At 41.7% G+C, this 22,288-nt stretch overlaps 1 protein-coding gene across 1 annotated transcript; it reads right to left on the bottom strand.

The window, feature by feature from the left end:
- Window positions 1-12,882: 12,882 nt before the first annotated feature.
- Window positions 12,883-13,963, bottom strand: SPINT4 (serine peptidase inhibitor, Kunitz type 4). Its single transcript, XM_040638681.1, has 2 exons — window positions 13,785-13,963; window positions 12,883-13,064 (listed from the first exon to the last, which is right to left on the bottom strand). Exons 1-2 carry the CDS (start codon window positions 13,894-13,896, stop codon window positions 12,883-12,885), a joined length of 294 nt encoding a protein of 97 aa, XP_040494615.1. The 5' UTR covers window positions 13,897-13,963.
- Between the last annotated feature and the right edge of the window lie 8,325 nt (window positions 13,964-22,288).

The following is a 22,288-nucleotide window of genomic DNA, read 5'->3' as shown; positions in this document are numbered from 1 at the left end:
AGTGTCCTGTGAGTCTTCTTTGACATATGAAGGCGCTTTCTCAGCCTCCCTTTTTCCTTACCTCCTCCAACCCCATGGTATATAATCAGCCACCTCTCACAACCCGGGGCAGCAGCTCTTTCTGCCCATGGGTCCTGTCCCGGTGCTTTAATAAACCACCAATTCTGCACCAAAGACGCCTCAAGAATTCTTTCTTGGTCGTCGGCTCCGGACTCCACCCCACTGAACCTCACTTATATTCCCAACCTCATCAGAATCACTATGTTTGTATCCTTTGGATAAATATCTAGTAGATACTAGCTGGGCTTGAATATTAAAAAACCAGGCTCCCAGGGTTATTCACATAGCATGAGTCTCACAAATAACATTTCTTAGCCTGCTTGTGTACGTGCCGGTCCAGGTGGTCAGTTATGTCTGACAAATCACAGAAGCATCTATCTATATAGAGCAGCTTCTCTCATCTCTACTTCCCCTCTCCAGCCCATGCTATGGTCATTCTGCACTTGGATGTCTACCAGAGCTCTCAGCTGGTCTCCCTCATTCTACCCTTGGTCTACTTTAATTTACTCTCTCTATAGAAATCAGACTGAGTTTAAAAAAATTATTTTAAAACAGTTTCACACTCACAGAATTGTAAGAAGATTATAGAGATCTGTCTTATACTCTTTTCTTAGAGATCCTATTCAAATTCTGCCAGTTATCCTAGTATCCTCCTTTGTAATAGAAAGGATCAATCCAGAAGGCTGTGTTATATCTAATTGTCATGTCACTCAGTCTTTTTCAATTTGAATCAATTTCTTGCCATTTCTTGACTTTTAAGACTTTTATGAAGTTTTGCAGATTATAGGCCAGATATCTTGTATCATATCTCTCAATTTAAGTTATACTAATGTTTCCTCATGATTAGGTGTTGGTTATGCATTTTTAAAAAAGATTTATCTATCTATCTATCTATCTATCTATCTATCTATCTATCTATCATCTATCTATCATCTATGAGAAAGTGTGCACATGGAGGAGGGGACGGGCAGAAGGAGAGGAAGAGAAGCAGACTCCCCACTGAGCGTGGAGCCCGACGTGGGGCTTAATCTCATGACCCCGAGATCATGACCTGAACCAAGATCAAGAGTCAGATGCTAAACTGACTGAGCCACTCACTCAGGCACCCGTTATGAATTTTTACCAGAATAATACTGATGCTGTGTTCTTGTCGTTGCATCATATTTAGTGGTTCACAATGTCTATTTGTCCCATTATTGGTGGTGGTCTGCCAGGTTTCTTTGTTGTAAAACTGCTCTTTTGCCTTTTTTATTAAATATTTTGTGAGGAGATATTTAAAGACTATGCAAAAATTAAGTTTCTCTTTGCACTTGTGCTGACAATAAAAATTTGTCTCCATTATCTTATCTGTCAGATTTTGGCTTGTATTCAGATGTGAGGGTGTGGATATCTCAACGGTATTTCTTGAGTGACAACTAGATTTTGCACAGTGTTCCTTGACCCTGGCCCTATCAAATCCCTACCTTTGGGAGCTCTTGGCACCATCATCATTATTTTCTTTTTCTTTCTTTCTTTCTTTCTTTCTTTCTTTCTTTCTTTCTTTCTTTCTTTCTTTCTTTCTTTCTTCTCCTCTTTCCTTTCCTTTCCTTTCCTTTCCTTTCCTTTCCTTTCCTTTCCTTTCCTTTCCTTTCCTTTCCTTTCCTTCCTTCCATTCCTTCCTTTCCTTTCCTTCCTTCCCTTCCTTCCTTCCTTCTTTCCTTCCTCCTTCCCTTCCTTCCTTCCTTCCTTCCTTCCTTCCTTCCTTCCTTCCTCTCCTTTCCTTCTTTCTTTCTTTAAAAAATTGAGATATAACCGACATTTAACATTGTAGAGGTTTAAGGTGTATGACATGATTTCATACATTCTCGCATATTGCAATATGATTAATGTTGACTATAATCAGTACGCTGCATATTAGATCTCCAGGACTTATTTATCTACTATTTGCAAGTTTGTACAGTTAAACAAAAATCTTCCTAATTTCCCCAGCCTCCAGCCCCTGGAAACCACTATTCTACTATCTGTATTTAAGAGTTTGGCTTTTTAAGATTCGACATATAGGTGATATTGTATAGTATTTGTTTTCCTCTGTCTGTCTGACTTATTTCACTCAGCATAATGCCCTCAAAGTCCATCCACGTTTGTTGCAAATGGGGGCATTTCCATTTTTTTCATAGCTGATTGACATTCCATTATATATATATATATATATATAATGGAATATTTTATTTATTTTTCAAATTTTTATTTAAATTCTAGTTAGTTAACATATAGTGTAATATTGGTTTCAGGAGTAGAATTTAGTGATTCATCACTTACATACAACACCCAGTGCTCAACACAAGTGCCCTACTTAGTACCCATCAACCATTTAGCCCATTCCCTGCAAATCTCCTCTCCATCAACCCTCAGTTTGTTCTCTATAGTTAAGAGTCTCTTATGGTTTGCTTCCCTCTCTAGTATCTTGTTGAGCATTTTTGCATCCATGTTCAGCAGGAATTTTGGCTTGTAATTCTCCTTTTTCATGTGGTCTTTGCTTTTGGAATCAAGATAAACTGGCCTCGTATAATGAATTTGGAAGTTTTCCTTCCATTTCTATTTTTTGGTAACAGTATGAAAAGAATAGGTATTAACTCTTCTTTAAATGTCTGGTAGAATTCCTCTAGGACTCCATCCGGCCCTGGACTTTCGTTTCTTGGGGGATTTTTTATTACTGATTCAATTTTTTTTGCTGGTTATGGGTCTGTTCAAATTTTCTATTTCTTCCTGTTTCAGTTCTGGTAGTTTGTATGTTTCTAGGAATTTGTCCATTTCTTCCAGATTGCTCATATAATTGGCATATACTTTTTCATAACATTCCCTTATAATTGATTGTAACCCTGTGGTGTTGGTTGTGATCTCTCCTCTTTCATCTGCGATTTTATTTATTTGGGTCCTTTTTCTGTTCTTTTTGGTAAATCTGGCTAGGAGTTTATCAGTTTTATCAATTCTTTCAAAGAACCAGCTCTTAGTTTCATTAATCTGTTCTACTGTTTTTTTTATTTGTTTTGTTTTGTTTGTTTGTTTGTTTCTGTATCATTTATTTCTGCTCTAATCTTTGTTATTTCCCTTCCTCTGCTGGCCTTAGGCTTTATTTGCTGTTCCTTTTCTAGCTCCTTCAGATGTAAGGCTAGGTTGTGTATTTGAGACTTTTCTTGCTTCTTAAAGTAAGTCTGTATTGCCATATACTTCCCTCTTATGACTGGTTTTGCTGGATCCCAAAGGTTCTGGTCTGTCATGTTTTCATTTTCATTTTCATTTTCATTTGCTTCCATGTATTTTTTATTCTTTAATTTCCTGGTTAACCCATTCATTCTTTAGTAGGATGTTCTTTAACCTGCATGTATTTGTGGTCTTTCCAAATTTTTCTTGTGGTTGACTTCCAAGTTTCACAGCATTGTGGTATGAAAATATGCATGGTAAGAACTCAGTCTTTTTGTACTTGTTGAGGCCTGATTTGTGACCCAGTATGTGATCTATTCTGGAGAATGTTCCATGTGCATTCAAATAGAGTGTGTATTCTGCTGCTTTAGGATGAAATGCTGTGAATATGTCTGTTAAGTCCATCTGGTCCAGTATGTCATTCAAAGCCATTGTTTCCTTGTTGATTTTCTGCTTAGATGATGTGTCCATTACTGTGAGTGGGGTGTTAAAGTCCCCTACTATTATTGTATTGTTACCAATGAGTTTCTTTATGTTTGTTATTAATTGATTTACATATTTGGCTGGTCCCAAGTTAGAAGCATAAATATTTACAATTGTTAGATCTTCTTTTGGATAGACCCCTTAATTATGATATAATGCCCCTTTTCATCTCTTATGACAGTCTTTGGTTTAAAATCTAGCTTGTCTGATATAAGTATGGCTACTCTGGCTTTCTTTTGACATCCATTAGCATGATAGATGGCTCTCCATCCCCTAAGTTTCAATCTGGAGGTGTCTTTAAGTCTAAAACGAGTCTCTTGTAGGCAGCATATAGATGGGTCTTGTTTTTTCATCCATTCTGATACCCTATACCTTTTGATTGGAGCATGTAGTCCATTTACATTCAGAGTGATTATTGAATGATACGAATTTGGTGCTATTAGTATTACCTGTAAAGTCCTCATTTCTGGAGATTTTCTCTGTTCCTTTCTAGTCTTTGTTGCTTTTGGTCTTTCTTTCCCACTGAAAGATTCCCCTTTAATATTTCTTGCAAGGCTGGTTTAGTGGTCACAAACTCCTTTAGTTTTTGTTTGTCTGGGGAGATGTTTATCTCTTCTTCTATTCTGAATGACAGCCTTGCTGGATAAACTATTCTTGGCTGCATATTTTTTCTATTCAGAACATTGAATATGTCATGCCACTCTCTTCTGGCCTTCCTGTTTCTATGGATAGATCTACTGCTAACCCGATTTGTCTTGCCTTGTAGTTTAGGGATTTCTTTTCCATTGCTGCTTTCAGGATTCTTTCCTTATCTCTGTATTTTGCAAATTTTACAAAGATATAGCTTGGTGTTGGCTGGATTTTGTTGATTTTGATGGGAGTCATGTGTGTTCTGTACTTGGATGTCTGTTTCTTTCCTCAGGTTAGGGAAGTTTTCAGAATACTTTTTTCAGATAAATCTTCTGCCTCTTCCCCCCCCTCTTCTTCTTCTGGGACTCCTATGATAGGAATGTTATTATGCTTTATGGAGTCGCTGAGTTTCCTCAGTCTGCACTTGTGGTCCAATACTTTTCTTTCCTTCTTCTTTTCAGCTTCACTGTTTTCCATAATTTTATCTTCTTTATCACTTATTCATTCCTCTGCTTCTTTATCCTGTGGTCATTACATCCAGTCAGTTTTGCATCTCAGGTATAGCATTTTTTAATTTCAGCTTGACTAATTTTTAGTTCTTTTATCTCTGGAGTAAGGGTTTCTCTGTTTTTTATTCCCCCTATGCTTTTCTCAAGCTCAGCTAGTATCCTTATGATTTTTGTTTTAAATTCTGGTTGAGGCATATTACTTATATCTATTTTGATTGACTTCTTCTTATTCCTTCTTCTGATATGAATTCCTCCACTTTGGCATTTTGTCTAAGGTTCTGTCTTTTGTTTGCTAGTAAAGCCTGTGCCCGGTCCCATTTCCACTAGAGCTGAAGCTTTGCAACCTTCTATGGTCAGTAGACTTGGTGTGTGTGTATGGAGGGAGGGTTTGTGCTGGTCTTCTTGGGGAGGGGCCTGCTGCTGCTATGGCTCTCAATCACGCTTACCCTGTTGAAAAAGGCACTTGTAGAGCACAAGAGAGTGGGGCTTGGTGTCCGAGGCTCAAGCCTCCACTATGTGCACTCTGCTGCTGAAGTCCACCTGTGCTGGTGGGAGGGCTGAAAAGCGGCAACAGCTTGGTCTCTTCCCTGGAGAGGGGAGCTCGCACCAGCTGCTGTTCAGGAAGCCCTCACAGAAGAGTGAACCATCTCCCCACTTGTGTCCCAGGCTTTGCCAGATTCCTGCCTTCACCCTGTCTGTGTCCACATGGACTGCCTGCCTGGCAGTGGCACAGTGCGCCTGTGTTTTATCTCAGGTGTGCAGCTGGGTTTCAAAACTCCAACTTTTAGGGACCACAGACCAGCACTGATCCTCTGGGGGAGTGTCTTGCTGAGCTGTGGCTGGTAGTGGTTTGTTCCAGAAAAGCAGTTGCACGACTGTGCAAGGGTTTGGATTTTATGATAAAGCATAGCAAAAAGCTGGCATCTACCTGTGCTCAGCAGGTGTCTCTGCTTGTATGCTAGTGCATGGGGCAGTGCAATGGTGCCAAATGGCTCTTTTGTACCCTGAGAGGCAGTGCCACTTCTCCCAAATGCACTCCAGGAAGGGGAACTGTCTCTCCCAACATGACCCAGGGGATCCTTAGAGCACACTGTGTGCTCCCAGGCCTCTGGCCTCCTCCACAGGACCACCACTACACCTGCCAGACTCCAGCTGGAGATGGTGCAGACTTCTAAAACTTTAGTCTTTGAGCTCCACTGCTTCTAAAAACTTGCAATAATCAGCCCCTCTTGTTTTCCCAGTCAATGGTTTTGGGGAAATGTTTTTCTTGTGCAGTCCCCTGCTTTCTCTCTCTCTCTTTCTCTCTCTCCTCTCTCTGTGATCAGGGTTCCCTTCCCTCCACAGCACCTGCGGCTCTTTTCTCCCCCAAATCACACCACTGCACCTCCCACCTTCCATGATGTGGCCTCTTTTCTCCCTCTAGTTGTATAGTTTGTTCTCTCAGTTCGCAGATCAATTTCCTGGGTGTTCAGAGTGATTTGATAGTTATATAGCTGTGTTCGAGGGATGAGCAAGCATAAGATCCTCCTACTCTGCCATCTTAATTCTTCTCCTATACAGAATATGATATACATATCCAAAGGAAATGAAAACCAGAAATCAAAGAGATCTCTGCACTCCCATGTTTACTGCAGCATTATTGTCAGCAACCAAGTTATAGAAACAACCCGAGTCTGTCAACAGATAACTGGATAAAGATTATTCTCTCTGTCAAATAAATAAATAAATAAATAAACCTTTAAAAAAATAAAACGAAATCTTTGTCTAGCGGATCTGCCATCAGATCTTTTTTGGGACTGTTGATTTATTTATTTTTGTTTGAATCTTTTTTTCTTTTTAAGATTGTATTTATTTATTTGATAGAGAGAGAGAGCACAAGTAGGCAGAGTGGCAGGCAGAGGGAGAGGGAGAAGCAGGGTCCCTGCTGAGCGGAGAGTCCGACGTAGAGCTTGATCCCAGGACCCTGGGATCATGACCTTAGCTGAAGGCAGATGCTTAAACTACTGAGCCACCTAGGTGCCCCTAATTATTTTAATTTGAATGGGCCGTACTTTTGTGATTTCTTTTTTTTTTTTAATTTTATTTATTTATTTGACAGAGAGACAGCCAGCGAGAGAGGGAACACAAGCAGGGGGAGTGGGAGAGGAAGAAGCAGGCTCATAGCGGAGGAGCCTGATGTGGGGCTCGATCCCAGAACGCTGGGATCATGCCCTGAGCCTGAGGCAGACGCTTAACTGCTGTGCCACCCAGGCGCCCCATGTGATTTCTTTTTGATGAAAACTGGACATTTGAACCTAATAATGTGGTAACTATGGAAATCAGATTCTTTCTTTTTCCCAAGGTATGCTGTTTTATTTTGTTATTGTTTTTGTGAGGTTTTATTTGTTTGCTCTTTGGGTTGCTTAGGCTGTCTGTGTGCTGAGGAACAGCCTTAAATGTAAATCTAAGGTATTCTCGTATCTTCTTTTTTTTTTTACCCTTTTCCTGGACATGTATGGTCACTTTTAATTTTTCCCATGCGTATAGTTGTTTTTGAATTTCTTAGTCTTTATTTTTTATTTCTTTTAAAGAGATTTTTAAAAAGATTTTATTTATTTATTTATTTGAAAGAGAGGGAGAGGCAGAGGGAGAAGCAGGCTCCCTGTGAGCAGGGAGCCTGATGCGAGGCTTTATCCCCAGGACTGTGAGATCGTGACCTGAGCTGAAGGCGGAGGCTTAACTGACTGAGCCACCCAGATGCCCCCCAGAATTTCCTAGTCTTTAATGTCTGGCTTCCAAAGGAGAAAAAGTGGAAGATAAAGGGAGGGGGAAAAAATGGCATTGGCCCTTTAAACACTGGGAAGTTACTTTAGCCTGAGGGGGAGGGGCTTGCAATAATGAAGGGAGGGGCTTCTTGTACGGGCTCGGTGATGGGAGGCAGCCATTTGGAGGAGAGGATCCTTTTCTGCCTACCTGGCTGAGGCAAGCTGTGTTTAAGCTGCTCCAGGAACATGCGCATAGCTGCCTGGCATAAGGATGAGGGTGGGGAATGCGTAGCTGCTAGTGTGCTAAGAGCTGAAATTGACTGAAACTAATTGCGGTTACCATCCAAGCCTTCCCCTGGACCTTGGAAACCTCAGTAGACTCCAGTCCTGAATATAGTTACATTAGACATATTCTGTCAGTGCCATTGTTGTCTAGGTGGGGAGACCGATCCCTGCTGCTTCCTACGCTGTCATATTCCCCTACCTTAATTTTCAGATTTTAAAATTTCTTAATTCTTTTCTCATATTTCAAAGGGCTCCTCGACCTCATCTCCCATCACTAATTCATACTTCGGCTGTATCCTTTATATTTATCTCAGTTATCCTCATTTAGGTCACCTCTTCTATTTTCCAAATCCTATTTTCTGTTATTGGTTCTTCTTTGTTAATATATGTCCCTGCTTTAACATATCAGTATCCACTCTTATCTAGTTGAGAATATTAATTATTTCATTTATCTCGTCAGTTAATTCTGAGTTATTTATTTATTTATTTATTTATTTGAATTACGTTAAGTTAGCCACCATACGGTGCATCATCAGTTTTTGGTGTAGTGTTCCATGATTCATTAGTTGCATATAACACCCAGTATTTTATATTGGCTATTTGGCTTCTTGTTTCTTTTTGTTTACATGTTTGTGGCAAATTTTATTTGTGATAATTTGTGCATGAAAACGTGAGCTGTTTTTGCTTTTATTGTATAAGTTAACCTTGAAACTAAAAACTACCAGTTATTCTACCAGCAAAAGATGGGCTTATTGGGGAATAAAAGAGAGTTGCAGTCCGGACAAACAAGCTATGGTCAAATTGTAGGCATGTTTGGGAAACAAAGGAGAGGTATGTGTTTTACAAGGGGAAGAGGAGTAGGTTGGAAAGGCTGTTATACACTGAAAGTCCACCGGAGTAAACTGGGAGTTCAAAGCATGGTGGCTTCTCATGGGCTGAGCTGTTGCCCAGAGGGATAAGGAAGGTGTTCTTTTCTGTGGTAGAGTAGTAGTCACATGCAAGGTCAAGTTAGTCTTTTCCTCTTGGGGCTACAGTCAACTAGGAGTGGTAGAGCTCCCCATCCTGACACCTCCCAACTCCATTTGAGCGAGGTTTCCCATTACTAAGTTTCATGTGTATGTGGTAGATGGGTGGTTGGTGGGGTGGGCTAACTTGCATGTCTTTTGGCTGATTGATTGATCGATTTTTTTAAAGATTTTATTTATTTACTTGACAGAGAGACAGCCAGCGACAGAGGGAACACAAGCAGGGGGAGTGGGAGAGGAAGAAGCAGGCTCCCAGCGGAGCAGGGAGCCCGATGTAGGGCCCGATCCCAAAACCCTGGGATCACGCCCTGAGCTGAAGGCAGACGCTTAACGACTGAGTCACCCAGGCGCCCTCTTTTGGTTGATTTAAAGTAGGTGGTGGAGGGGCGCCTGGGTGGCACAGCGGTTAAGCATCTGCCTTTGGCTCAGGGCGTGGCCCCGGCGTTATGGGATCGAGCTCCACATCAGGCTCCTCCACTATGAGCCTGCTTCTTCCTCTCCCACTCCCCCTGCTTGTGTTCCCTCTCTCGCTGGCTGTCTCTATCTCTGTCGAATAAATAAATAAAATCTTAAAAAAAAAAAATAAAGTAGGTGGTGGAAAATTCCAGTCAAAACTCTACAATGATACAATCTGGGCTTATTTACACCCATTTGCTACTTCCTAAATAATACTTTCTTTCTTTCTTCCCCTCTGCTTATGGAACATATCAACATTTCTGCTCTACTGTGTTTTCTACGGCAGTTTTTCCCTAGGTTTAGCCATCTATCTGTCAGTGTGTATAGGAAGAAGAAAAACAGTCAACTCTGTGTCTGCCTCGTCCAATTGCACCTGTTTTTATACACTTCTTACTAGTGCTGGGCTCTGGAACCACCATTTTGTTATCTCAGTTGCACTTGTGGTACCTTGTAGATGTTATAGGTATTGAGCAGATGATGAGGGATCCAGATTTCTGTGGCGGGGAGAATAACACAACTCAAAAGCCTTCACCCAACTCGTTCTTTTGCTGTTGGTGCCCAGCAATCTGTCTTGGGCATTTATTTCATTTTCTCACCAAGATAGCACTGCTCTTTTTCATCAAAGAATTCTTTTTTTTTTTTAGACTTTATTTATTTATTTGACAGAGAACGAGAGATAGCGAGAGAGAGAGAGCACAAGTAGGGGGAATGGCAGGTAGTGGGAGATGGACAAGCAGACTCCCTGCTGAGCAAGGAGCCCGACATGGGGCTCGATCCCAGGACCCTGGGATCATGACCTGAGCTGAAGGCAGATGCTTAACCGGCTGAGCCACCCAGGCACCCCTCGTCAGAAAATTTGTAATCTTAACTTTAGTTATTCATAGCCATTTTTATTTTAAGAGAGTGAGAGAGCACGAGTAGGGGGTGGACAGAGGGAGAGGGAAAGAGAGAATCTTAAGCATGCTCCATGCCCAGCACAGAGCCTGACTCGGGGCTTGACCTCACAACCCTGAGATCATGACCTGAGCAGAAATCAGGAGTTGGATGCTTCATTAACTGAGCCACCCAGGCTCCCCCACATACCTTGTCTGGCTTTTCCAGAATTTGGCTGGAAGAGGAAGCAAATGGGCTGTGGGAATATGTTATTTTATTCCTGAAAGACTGTTTATTTCTGGGACACCCAGCTTGTGACTCATGACAGGAAGATCTCAGAACTTCCATTTATATTAACCAGTCAGGTTAGCCTAGTTCCTATTATTTCAGGGTTCATAGCATGTCTCCAGCAGCTGATTTGGTTTAAGAATAATTTATAATTGCCAGGTTTTCACCAAAATTGGAACACGCCAGAATTTGGGCTTCACCTGTTCAGAATAAACCCTGTTTGGATGATGGTCTGATCTTGAAGTAATCAGAGCTCTTGCAGAAAATGATCTCAATTTAGGAGATTAGTTTTCCTAATCTTAAGATTGAGAAAAGATAGTCTTGCATGTCTAGTTACAGGATCTCACTGGTTTATAAATGCCTCTGATGCTGGCCCTGGCTACCAATAGTCCAGGTGAGGGATTGGACTTGGTCAATGAGATGGGCAGGGAAGGTATGCCAGAAAGGGATACTTGAATAAATTCAGAGATGAAATGGTTAGGCTGTGTGTCCTATAGCTGGGGAGATCATGGCCATGTTGAACCTTGTAGCATTATATTCAGACTTGGCAACTAGTGTTTGAGTGATTATTCTCTTGATAGCTAAAACACAGTCATTGGATTGAAATTGAGGGTTGCTTTTCTAGAAGGACTGAGAACAGCCAGGTAAAATTTCAATGACTAAGGTACTAAACAATGTTTAAATAACTGTTTATTAATAGGGACCAATTCAGAAGCCTAGTTAAACTGACTGGGGCTCCTGACTTGGTGGGCATGAATCAGGAAACATCGCAAAGAAACACTTGTTAGGAGTGCAAGGACATGTCATGTGAATGTGAGGTTCACTGCTCAGTTTGGTTTCAAGGACAAAAGGGAGCCCTGGTTTGGTACTTCGGTCCTACTAGCTCCACCTGAGAAGGGAGGTGATGAAAACCCGTATAGTTCTAGCTTGCCACACCTGTGTGCACGTATGAGGAATGGTTCGGGGGGGAGGGCAGCTCAAGGATGGGACCAGCTGATAGTCAACTCCGGATAAGGCAGGGGAGAGACATTCAGAGAGTAGGGAAGGCTGACACAAAGTTGCTTTTATTTTAAAGGTCATACAGTTATTTTTTAGCAAAGAGAAAACTCAAGTCAGGAAAATGGCAAACAGATGGGAGTTTCCAGGATTATGGAAATATTGGAAAGATTTTAAAATTGGTTTGCATATTCTTTTTTTTTTTTTTTTTAAGATTTTATTTATTTAACAGAGATAGAGACAGCCAGCGAGAGAGGGAACACAAGCAAGGTGAGTGGGAGAGGAAGAAGCAGGCTCATAGCGGAGGAGCCTGATGTGGGGCTCGATCCCATAACGCCGGGATCACGCCCTGAGCCGAAGGCCGACGCTTAACCGCTGTGCCACCCAGGCGCCCCTGGTTTGCATATTCTTAAAACTGTGTTTCAGAATGCTGTATCAACCCTAACTTGACGTTTTTTCCTTGCTTCTGCAAAAACAAATAAACAAGCAAACAACAACAAAAACAAAAACAGATCTGTGTTATAGATTTTGGCCTTTAAGTCTCCCTGGATTAATTTAAGTCATTTTTATCCCAGGGGATGTCCAGAGGAACCATATCTTTCAATGTCCCCCCTGTTCCATTGATTGATCTCTTATTCTTTCGTTCTCTTAAAGCAGTCATTGTTTACTATGTGCCAGGCATTGCAAAAATGCACTCAGGATATTAAATAAATAAAGCAAAACTTCAGTTTTCGAGTTGCTCCCAAGGTCACTTTCCATCTCACTCTCTTGGAAATCAGCCATACCAAAGCCCTGTTAGCCTCCAAGGATCTTCTTCTAGTTCCAATGACTGGGAAGTAGTCAAAGTGTGGGCTGAGAGCTTAGTTGTATAAAACATCATGTTGCTATGGAGAGTTCACAGGTCTGGCATTACAAGGATTGGATTTGGGTGAACTTGTGCTTGTAAAATGGTCAAGCCTTGGGTGACCATCAGATCTGGTTAGAAACCTTGCTATGTCATTTAATGTGAACTTGGGCCAGTTAGTTACCTCTACTGGACTTGATTTCTTCATCTGCCCCTTTAAAATAATGATACAAATCTACCTTAGGGGGATTTTAATTTTAAATTATACCAATACATGTAAATCTCTTAGTGCAGCACCTGGCACATGGCAATTATTTGATAAATAGTGACTACTGTGTTTTCTCTGAACTTTTGATTTCCTAACTGAAAAATGATCCTGAGATCCAACCCAACTCCTAACCATTTCGATGAGGACAATCCTCCCTCTTCCCAACCCAAACCGGGGATCTTAGGATCTTAGAGCCTCTCCTTTTCCTCTCCCCCAAGGACCAAGGGCAAGAGGGGATTCCTTACTTTATTTTGTATTTTTCCACACAGGCTATGTCACATTCTATTTTAAGCTTGTAGTTGTTAAGGTTGCCATTACATCCGGAGAAGATAAAACTTTCACATCTTTTGGAGGTGGTGTTGTAGAAATATCTAAAGTGAATTTCAAAGCAGCTACCAGCATCCAAATCCATTTTGCAGGGATCTGCATGAGAAGTTCCCATTGAGTTAGGGAGAATTAGGGCTGGAGAATTAGGACACAGCTGGAGATCTTGCCTTACAGGGCCCTTAAAAATTCCTCACATTAGTTTGGAAATGGGTGGTAAGTGATTGAGTGACTTGACCAAGGGCTCACATTTGCTAAGTGACCGGGCCAGAATTTGGGGCGTCTGACTCCCAGTGTAGATTGTGCCACCTCCCCGTGCTCCAGAAGCACTGAGCCTGTACACGTTACCTGTGGAAGAAAACTTCATTATCCTTGACATCCACATTGTGACTTTCTGTAAATAGGGACCATGGGTTCAAGTATTCTCTATGCACCCAGAGCCCAGATATTGAAAATGCCTCAGTTTGCTCAGTTTCCAATCCCCCTTGACTCTCCTCTCAATGCATGTTCTTACATGGTCTGGGATCTTCAAAATTCATCACGAAACCCCTCATTCAAAATACTTCTGGTCCTTTGGGCCTCCTACAAAAGACAGCCCCATCTGGAAAGGACTTATTTGCATCATAGTTTGTTTTTTCTCATCAGACATCCACGAGATCCCTAGAGTAAGTAATGCCCATAGTCACAGGACTAAGAGTCTGTGGGTATTAGCACAAAAGAAGGACCTTCCTGGACCAGCTGGATATCACATTGTTTTGGGACACTTTCTTCCTCATTCATAATTGGTCTTTGCATTTATTTTTTGCGTTAAGTTCATACCTTTGAGCTCTCCACATATCATGTCAGCCAGTTTAGCAACACCGCACATTGATGGGGTAGTCAGCAAGAGGACGAAGAGCCCTAGGAGAAATCCCCACTCAGCAGACTTCATGTTGCAGCAAGTAGGAGGTAGGACGGTCTGGGTATCAACTGATGTTATATTTTGGGCTTGAGACTTGAGATGGCTGAGCCCACTTACCCCAAGGGCCAGGACTGAGCATGACTAGGCATCGAGTTGAACAGTGAATGCTTGGGTACCCAGCCATGAAGCTGAAGGTCCCAGACCAGTTAAACTCCTGATCGTTGAGTCCCATGTTCATCTAGAAACCATAGAAATGAAAGGATCAGGGCTTCTAGCAGAAGTTTAGTGATGGACGATGGAATGATTAGACTAAAGAATTGAAAAAGGATTGCTTCCTTTCCTCTCTTCAACCTCCACACAAGGAAGAGACTGATCCTGGTGAAACAGGAGGAATGTATTAAGAACGATAGCAGTAATGATAATAACTAACCCCTATGGTACTTCCTTCATGCTAGGCACTGTTACCTATCCATCTGCACGAAATCAGTAAATTTCAAAAAAAGCACACGCACCCCATGAGTTAGGTGCAATTATCATCACAGATGAAGAAACTGAGGCTGAGGTTAAGTTATATGCTCAAGGTCACTCATCTATTACGTAGTGGAATCAAGATTTGAACTCACTATACTATATTGCTTAGGATTATGAGACACCTTAATTTTGTTTTCTTGTAAGACTTTTGAAATTTTGGCTTTCACATTGATTATTTTTGGTCAAGTATGAAATAATGGTCCAATTTAATTTTTCAATGGCTTCAGACACATTTATTGATGAATTCTTCTTTTATCCAGTTATATAATAACTTCTCTTATACATGTGGGATTATGTCTGAGCTCTTTATTTCACTCTACTGTATATTCCTGCTCCAAAACCATTCTTAATTACTTGAATTTTGTATTATCTTAGGATTTTGCATATTCACATACATTTTAGGGTCAAGTCCAAAGCAATTATGGGGCACCTGGTGGCTCACTGGGTTAAGTGTCTCCCTTCGGCTCAGGTCATGATCCCGGAGTCCCGGGATTGGACCCCGCCTTGGGTTCCCTGCTCAGCGGGGAGTCTGCTTCTTCCTCTCCCTCTGCCCCTCCTCCTTCCTGCTCCTTCTTTCTCTCTCTCTTGCTCACTCTATCTCTCAAATAAATAAATAAAATCTTTAAGAAAAGAAATTATAACAAATCACAAGCTTACAAAAACTTATAAATACATCATACATCATGAATCCTAGAAAAATAACATTTCATTACTATTATTTAAAATAGTTTTATAATACCATTTTCCTATATTTTCTGGCTGATTATTCTTTGATCACCTCTTCTCATGACAGTGATTTTTTTATATCTTATTTCTAGGGAGAGAACAGAAAGATAATTCAGTCTTTGCTCTAGCATGGTTGATAAAAAACTTCAAGTTATAGCCCCCTGGAGAGCTAATGCACAATAGAGTGATTATAGTCAACAATATCGTATTATGATCTTCAAAGCTGCTAAGAGACTAGGTTGTAATCCTTCTTGCCACAAGAAAGAAATAACAATTATGTGACTCAATAGAGGTGTTAGCTAATGCTTCAGTGGTAATCATATTGCAATATATAAATGTATCAAATCAATACATGGTAAACCTTAAACTTGCACAATGTCATATCTCAGTTATATCTCAAATAAAAAATTAAGTTATTGCTATTGGGAAAGATCCTTTCTAGATTTATAACACTGGTAATGCCACATCTGTAACTATCTTCGTAGTGTCTGGTTCAGGTGGGCTACATGCCTGGGACAAGCCCTTGGAGAATTCTAGCTCTTTGATCTTGATCTAATGGACTCTCGTTGCAGCCTAATAACCACTGATCCAGCCCCACCACGTCCTCCCCACCCTCACTGTGCCTGTCTTGGGTTCATGATATGGCCATGAAACCTTGAACCCTGGCTCCAAGCATGTTGTGTGTGGGGCAGTATCTTACTGCTATTTTTTCTTGAGGTCAAATAGGGGAACATTTTGCTTGGTGGGCACAACCAAGGCAGATCGTCAGTATGGGCTGTCCAGACATGAGCACAGAATTAACTTAAGACCATGATTAGCCTATGGCCCCGCAGCCCCCCACCCTTCTAGCCCCCACCCTGGGTTGGGACAGTGCTGCCTGCCTCCCTGCTTGGATGGTGTTTCTCCTTCCTCTCCTCATCCCGAGAGAGGCAAGCGAGGGGCCTGGAGCTTAAGCTTCATGAGTTTCGTGGTAAATTAGTCTTTCCTGCCAAACTCAAGATCTGTTTGTAAGTCAGATCTTGTTGGGGAGAGTGGTCTCAAATTGACTGCTTCTCCATGCCTTCCTAAAAATGGACTGAGAAAAACAATATTGCGGAGGCCTGTANNNNAAGAGGATAATTAGCACATTTTTTCTTCTGGATTCTTTTTTTTTTTTTTTAAGATTTTATTTATTTATTGGACAAAGAGAGACACAGTGAGAGAGGGAACACCAGCAGGGGGGATGGGAGAAGGAGAAGCAGGCTTCCTGCTGAGCAGGGAGCCCAATGTGGGGCTCGATCCCAGGATCATGACCTGAGCCGAAGGCAGACGCTTAACGACTGAGCCACCCAGGCGCCCCTCTTCTGGATTCTTTAGACACATCCATGGATTACACCATGGAGGGCCTCCAAGGAACTGACCTATGTGTTGTCAGAGTATGCCCAATAACCCTTAAAGAAGTAGCCCCAGGAAACTTCCTGGAATCTAACATGAGGCTGTCATGGAGAGCGTTGTTCACCTTACTACACAGTGTTTCCTCTTTGAGAACATGTGAAAGAGCTCATCTCTTCTGCCATTTACTACCATGATTATTTCCGCTGTTCCTGAGTATCTTTTTGGGCTAACTTTATGGTTACTCTAACGGTTGTTACTGTGCTGCCCTTATGTTCTGTTACTATAAAAGCTTAGAGCCAATTTTATGATATCTCCTAGCAAGTGTCTGTGACCCTGTAGCATGCATTTGCTGTGCTAATCTGCATAGTTCCACCATACTTTATTATTTTTGTGTCTTCTTTCCTCTATCTTCTTTATACATATATATTTTTTTATTTAAATTTTTTATTTTTAAAATATTTTTATTTATTTGAGAGATAGAGAGAGAGCATGCGTGGAAGAAGGGGGAGAGAAGGAGGGGGAGCGGGAGGGAGAAAAAGAAGCAGACTCTGCACTAAGCATGAAGCTCAACATGGGGCTGGATCTGAGGACTCTGAGATCATTATGTGAGCCGAAATCAAGAGTCTGACACTCAATCAACTGAGCCATCCAAGCATCTCTAAATTTGTTGCTTATTTATTTTTGAAGATTTTGTTTATTTATATGACAGAGAGAGAATGCAGGTGAGCACAAGCAGGGGGAGTGGCAGGCAGAGGGAGAGGGAGAAGCAGACACCCTGTGGAGCAGGGAGCCCGATGTGGGGCTTCATCCCAGGACCCTGGGATCATGACCTGAGCTAAAGGCAGATGCTTAACCAACTGAGCCCACCAGGTGCCCCTAAGTTTGCTTTTTAAAATATTATGTGTTATGAGTCCTGGTAATCTGCCTTAAATCTTTTGAAACAAGGTTGAATGTCAATAAATAAAACCATAAACTGATTTGAACCCAGGTCTTCATATTAAATTAAAATTTTTTTCCAGGACACCATGCTGCTTGATGGTGTAAAGAATGGGATGGGGCTCTGGGGACACAAGGTCCCTCTTGGCTCAGTAGCTTCTTGGCACATCCTGTCCTGCCCCAAGGGCTGAGAGGTAGTGAAGTGGGAAAGATAGGAACTAAATGCAAGAGGAGCCACCAAAAATTTAAGTCCCAACCTAAAAGAATAGTGTCAGCTCAGATAAAAGTTTTCGCATCTTATCCCAATAGCATCAAGTAGGAGGTTCATCTGAACCCTTCTGGGTGCTTTACTCATTGCTCCAGATTATTAGACTTGATGGTAAGAGCAGGACTGAGACCCCAGGAGGGGTTACATTCCTGCCCCAGACTTTACCCTGAAAAAGAATTAGAATATTGTGAGGCTAGACTCTAGGTTAGGATTTCTCAATATCCTAGGAGGTATTTTTTCCTGTAGTCAGAATCCATAATTTTGTTCTCAACTCAGGAAGGAGCTCCTAAAAAATGACAAAAGATTGATGGACTGTAGGACCTATCTCTGACCCTACTGAGTGGACAGTTTTCTGGAATGTGGTCCAGGGGAGTAACCTGGTACTTTGTGTTTGATCAAAGCTTAATAAACTGACTCCAATTGATAGTGACAATGGACATGCCAATAGCATAGACAAATCCACCTGAGTCAGGAAGCGGGTGCCTGGAAGGGGGGCCACCATGAAGCTAATGGTATCAGAGCTTCATGGAATCACAGTTGTTTCCCCGGCCACTGTTCCTGATCCATCTTTGGTCTTTCAGCATAAGAGTTCCCAGGCAAGTCTTGAAAGGCTGGGTCTAAGAGAAGGGGTGGCATTCTAAAACAGGGCTGCATGAGTGCATGCTGTCAATGGAGGAGTTCTGCCTACCTGAGTATGGACGCTATGTGACAAGGGATCTGAGAGCAAGAGATCTCTGCGTCGAATGCTGTGCCCAGTCCCTTAAGCTCATTAGGACAAAACAAGACCCAAGATACTGGACTTGGATTCTACCAGTGTCTCTTTCTTTCTATATGGCCCTGCATCCATCCTCCCTTTCTCTGGCTATCAGTTATTCTAACTTTAAAACGCAAGGATTAGACCAAATAATGGCACAGAATCCTTCTGGTTCTAAGTTTGTGGGAAGAAGGAATGTGAATCGTGTCTCTGTCCAACCATGAGTTTGAAGGTAAAAAAGGAAATAAATCTGGGGTGGTGGGTAATAAAAATATAGAATTAAAAGGCAATGGGCAACTGGGTAGAGAGAAGTATTTCATCTACTTGGCACTGCCATGCTGGAGATGTAGGCCCAGACATGGTTGAACCTGGCCATGAAAATCTTGATGCCTGTTTGTTGGTTCCGTGGACGGAAATGGAAATACAAATTGGGTATCGGGTGGAACCATGAAATTCCTTGCCATCAAGGAGTCTGGGGCTGCCTCTGGGGTTTGGATTATTGTGGCCCTGATTTCCTTCCCAGGCCCTGGTACACATATGTCCTCTTCTTTGACAAATCCCAGAGCCCAGGAGTCTTGGAGTTGGCTGATAGTATGCGCACAGTGTCTGCCCCAAAGTTAGCATTTAATAAGTCTCTGTTGCTGGGATCTTATTTGTTTTGTTGTATATTTTTCTTCTTGAGTCTTTTTGAGGAGGGACCTTTTGGGTTCCAATTTCTCCCCCATCAAAATAACACCCTTACTCTTTCCTTCCAGTGTGCTGAACTCAAGGAAATTGACCATTTTCCCTAACTATTCAGATCGTCCTTTGAGCTTGACACCCAAGTTGCCAGAAGCTCACAGGGAGAATGCAGTTGTTTTACCAATAGCTTTCTGATCAGAGAGGCATGTGAGAGCATCCGTGTGTTCTCAAAGTAGAAATAGCACAAGGTGCAGGAGTTCAGAGGTTCTGCTGTTAGGTTATCAGAGCCATAGATGAAGAAGCCAAAGGGTAAGAACTTGGTGGGGAGTTCACATGAGTGATGGCCTAGAAATAAGGATTTTCTTTGATTTCCAAATGAACGGGGGCATCTAGCGCCAATTGTTTGCAAAATTTGGGAAGAATCACGACTGAAATTCTAAGTCTCTCTTATAGCTCTTCCTATTAAGGCTGCTTGAGTTGTTGCATTGCTGTCCTTGTAACTCTTGGGACTTCTGAACGTAGGAGCTCATCCTCCTATCTTCCATTTACTGTTTACCCCAATAACTCACCCCTTGTGCCCACCACATGTTACATGCCTGTGGTAAATGAGGGAATTCCAAGCAGATACCCCTGGACCCAGGGAGCTTTTAGCATTTGAGCTCCAGAAAAAAACTTGATCTAGTGTGAACAAATGTAGTTCTCAGGAGCATTCTTAGATATGCTCCAAGGACCTCACTGTATCTTGTCACTGTCCCTGTATTGTACACAGCCTGTATATTTCTCCCTTAGGACTGTGCTTCTGGCTTTTTTCTGTCATATTTGTGTGGAAACTGCCATGCCAAGTCACTAGGACCAGAGCACACAAGTCTACTGAGAAAGGATTTAAATTCATAGATCCACACAGATAATTTTGTCTCAATGTCACTGTGTCTTCTTTCTGCTCCCTTGGTCAATGCAGTTGCAAGATATTTTATTTATTAGCTTAATACTACTTGCTTAAATAAGAAGTACAGCCTTATTCCTTATCCTCCTGCTTCCATCTTTCTAGCTCCCCTTCATCCTGCCCATTGCTTCAGTGTAATGTTCACACTATACTATCATAGTTTTCTAAAAATTTCAGACTCATTCAGAAGGGACATTTCTTTTTTTTTTTTTGAAATGCAAAGTATGAGAACATTGGATGCATTACGCATTTATAGTAATTAAGTTAATCTCTTTCTTGTAAGCCTTATCAAATCCATTATTATCATATAGCTTCTTTCATCCAATGGCCTCTAGGTGGACAGACTGTACTTCTGTATTTCCTGGGTCTTTGACTTTTATTATTTATTTATTTATTTAATTTTTAAAAAAGATTTTATTTATTTATTTGACAGAGATAGAGACAGCCAGCGAGAGAGGGAACACAAGCAGGGGGAGTGGGAGAGGAAGAAGCAGGCTCATAGCGGAGGAGCCTGATGTGGGGCTCGATCCCAGAATGCCGGGATCACGCCCTGAGCTGAAGGCAGACGCTTAACTGCTGTGCCACCCAGGCGCCCCGGTCTTTGACTTTTAACTTGATCCTGTTGCTTGCTTTGGTCAAGGAATAATACCAGGCTTGAAATGTGCATGCAGGATTGGATTTCCTCCTTTGAGCTGTGCATTTTACCACAAGAAGAGTGTTTCTTGAGAACCTTTTGGTCCAAAAAGAAGGAGAGACACAAGGATCAAAAGTGGACTTTCCTCTCGGCCTGGATCCAAGCTCAGCCAAATCCAGTTTAGATTAGTTAGACGTCTGATTTCCTGCTGATGTGTGTGAGAGAGAAATAAACTTTTATTGTTGCTGCCCCTGAGATTTACTGGTGGGAGATAGTTACTGAACAATGCTGACTTAAACACCCATGCAAAAAATTCTCATGTAAATATTACCTGTTCACATGATATAAAATAATAGGAGGACATGGGAGATGGGAAATAACTAAAATAAATACACACATATATAATACTAATGACATTTATATGTATAAACATCCGTGATACAGCAAAGAAGAGAAAATCGTGGTCCTCTTTTCTGATCAGAAAGCAGTGGCTGGTGTTTACCCCAAAGATACAGACGTAGTGAAGAGGAGGGCCATATGCACCCCAATGTTCATAGCAGCAATGTCCACAATAGCTAAATCGTGGAAGGAGTCGAGATGCCCTTCAACAGATGACTGGATTAAGAAGATGTGGTCCATATATACAATGGAATATTACTCAGCCATCAGAAAGAACGAGTTCTCAACATTTGCTGCAACATGGGCGGCACTGGAGGAGATAATGCTAAGTGAAATAAGTCAAGCAGAGAAAAACAATTATCATATGATTTCTCTCATCTATGGAACATAAGAACTAGGAAGATCAGTAGGAGAAGAAAGGGATGGGGGGGTAATCAGAGGGGGGAATGAAACATGAGAGACTATGGACTATGAGAAACAAACTGAGGGCCTCAGAGGGGAGGGGGTGGGGGAATGGTATAGACTGATGATGGGTAGTAAGGAGGGCACGTATTGCATGGTGCACTGGGTGTTATACACAACTAATGAATCATCGAGCCTTACATCGGAAACCGGGGATGTACTGTATGGTGACTAACATAATATAATAAAAAATCATTAAAAAAAAAAAAAGAAAGCGGTGGCTGATATTCATGACTTCTTCCTCACACTATTCATCCACATTCCCTTTGCTTTCACCCAGCAATGCATCAGCTAGTTAGTGTTGTTGTTTTAACCTGGTAGAATGTTCCAAATCCTCATTTCTGAAGCATGTGAGTTCTTTGTGGCTCTGTTTGCATCGGTTGCTGTAAACCTCTACTATGCCAGACCTAGAAAATTCCTGTGTTCTAGCTCTAATTCCTGCCTCATTGTTGAGTAGTAGTCCTATTTCTCCTTTGTAATGGTGACTAATTGTGATAGGCAACAGGGAAACCACTCAATTTGCTGTGAAATAAGGAGCATGAAGTGGCCCCTTGGCAGTCACTCCATAACCCAGGTAGAGTTTTGTGACATTTGATGGAGGAATTCTGCCCTGGGATACAAAACAACAACAACAACAACAACGCCAAACCCACCAAAACCCCTCAAAACCAAGCTGGCAGATCACAGTCACCACTGTTGGGAATACTGTTGGAG

The sequence above is a fragment of the Ursus maritimus genome, unplaced genomic scaffold (assembly GCF_017311325.1).
Source record: "Ursus maritimus isolate PB19 unplaced genomic scaffold, ASM1731132v1 scaffold_22, whole genome shotgun sequence".
Classification (NCBI taxonomy): domain Eukaryota; kingdom Metazoa; phylum Chordata; class Mammalia; order Carnivora; family Ursidae; genus Ursus; species Ursus maritimus.
This window is presented reverse-complemented; position numbering and strand designations above follow the sequence as displayed.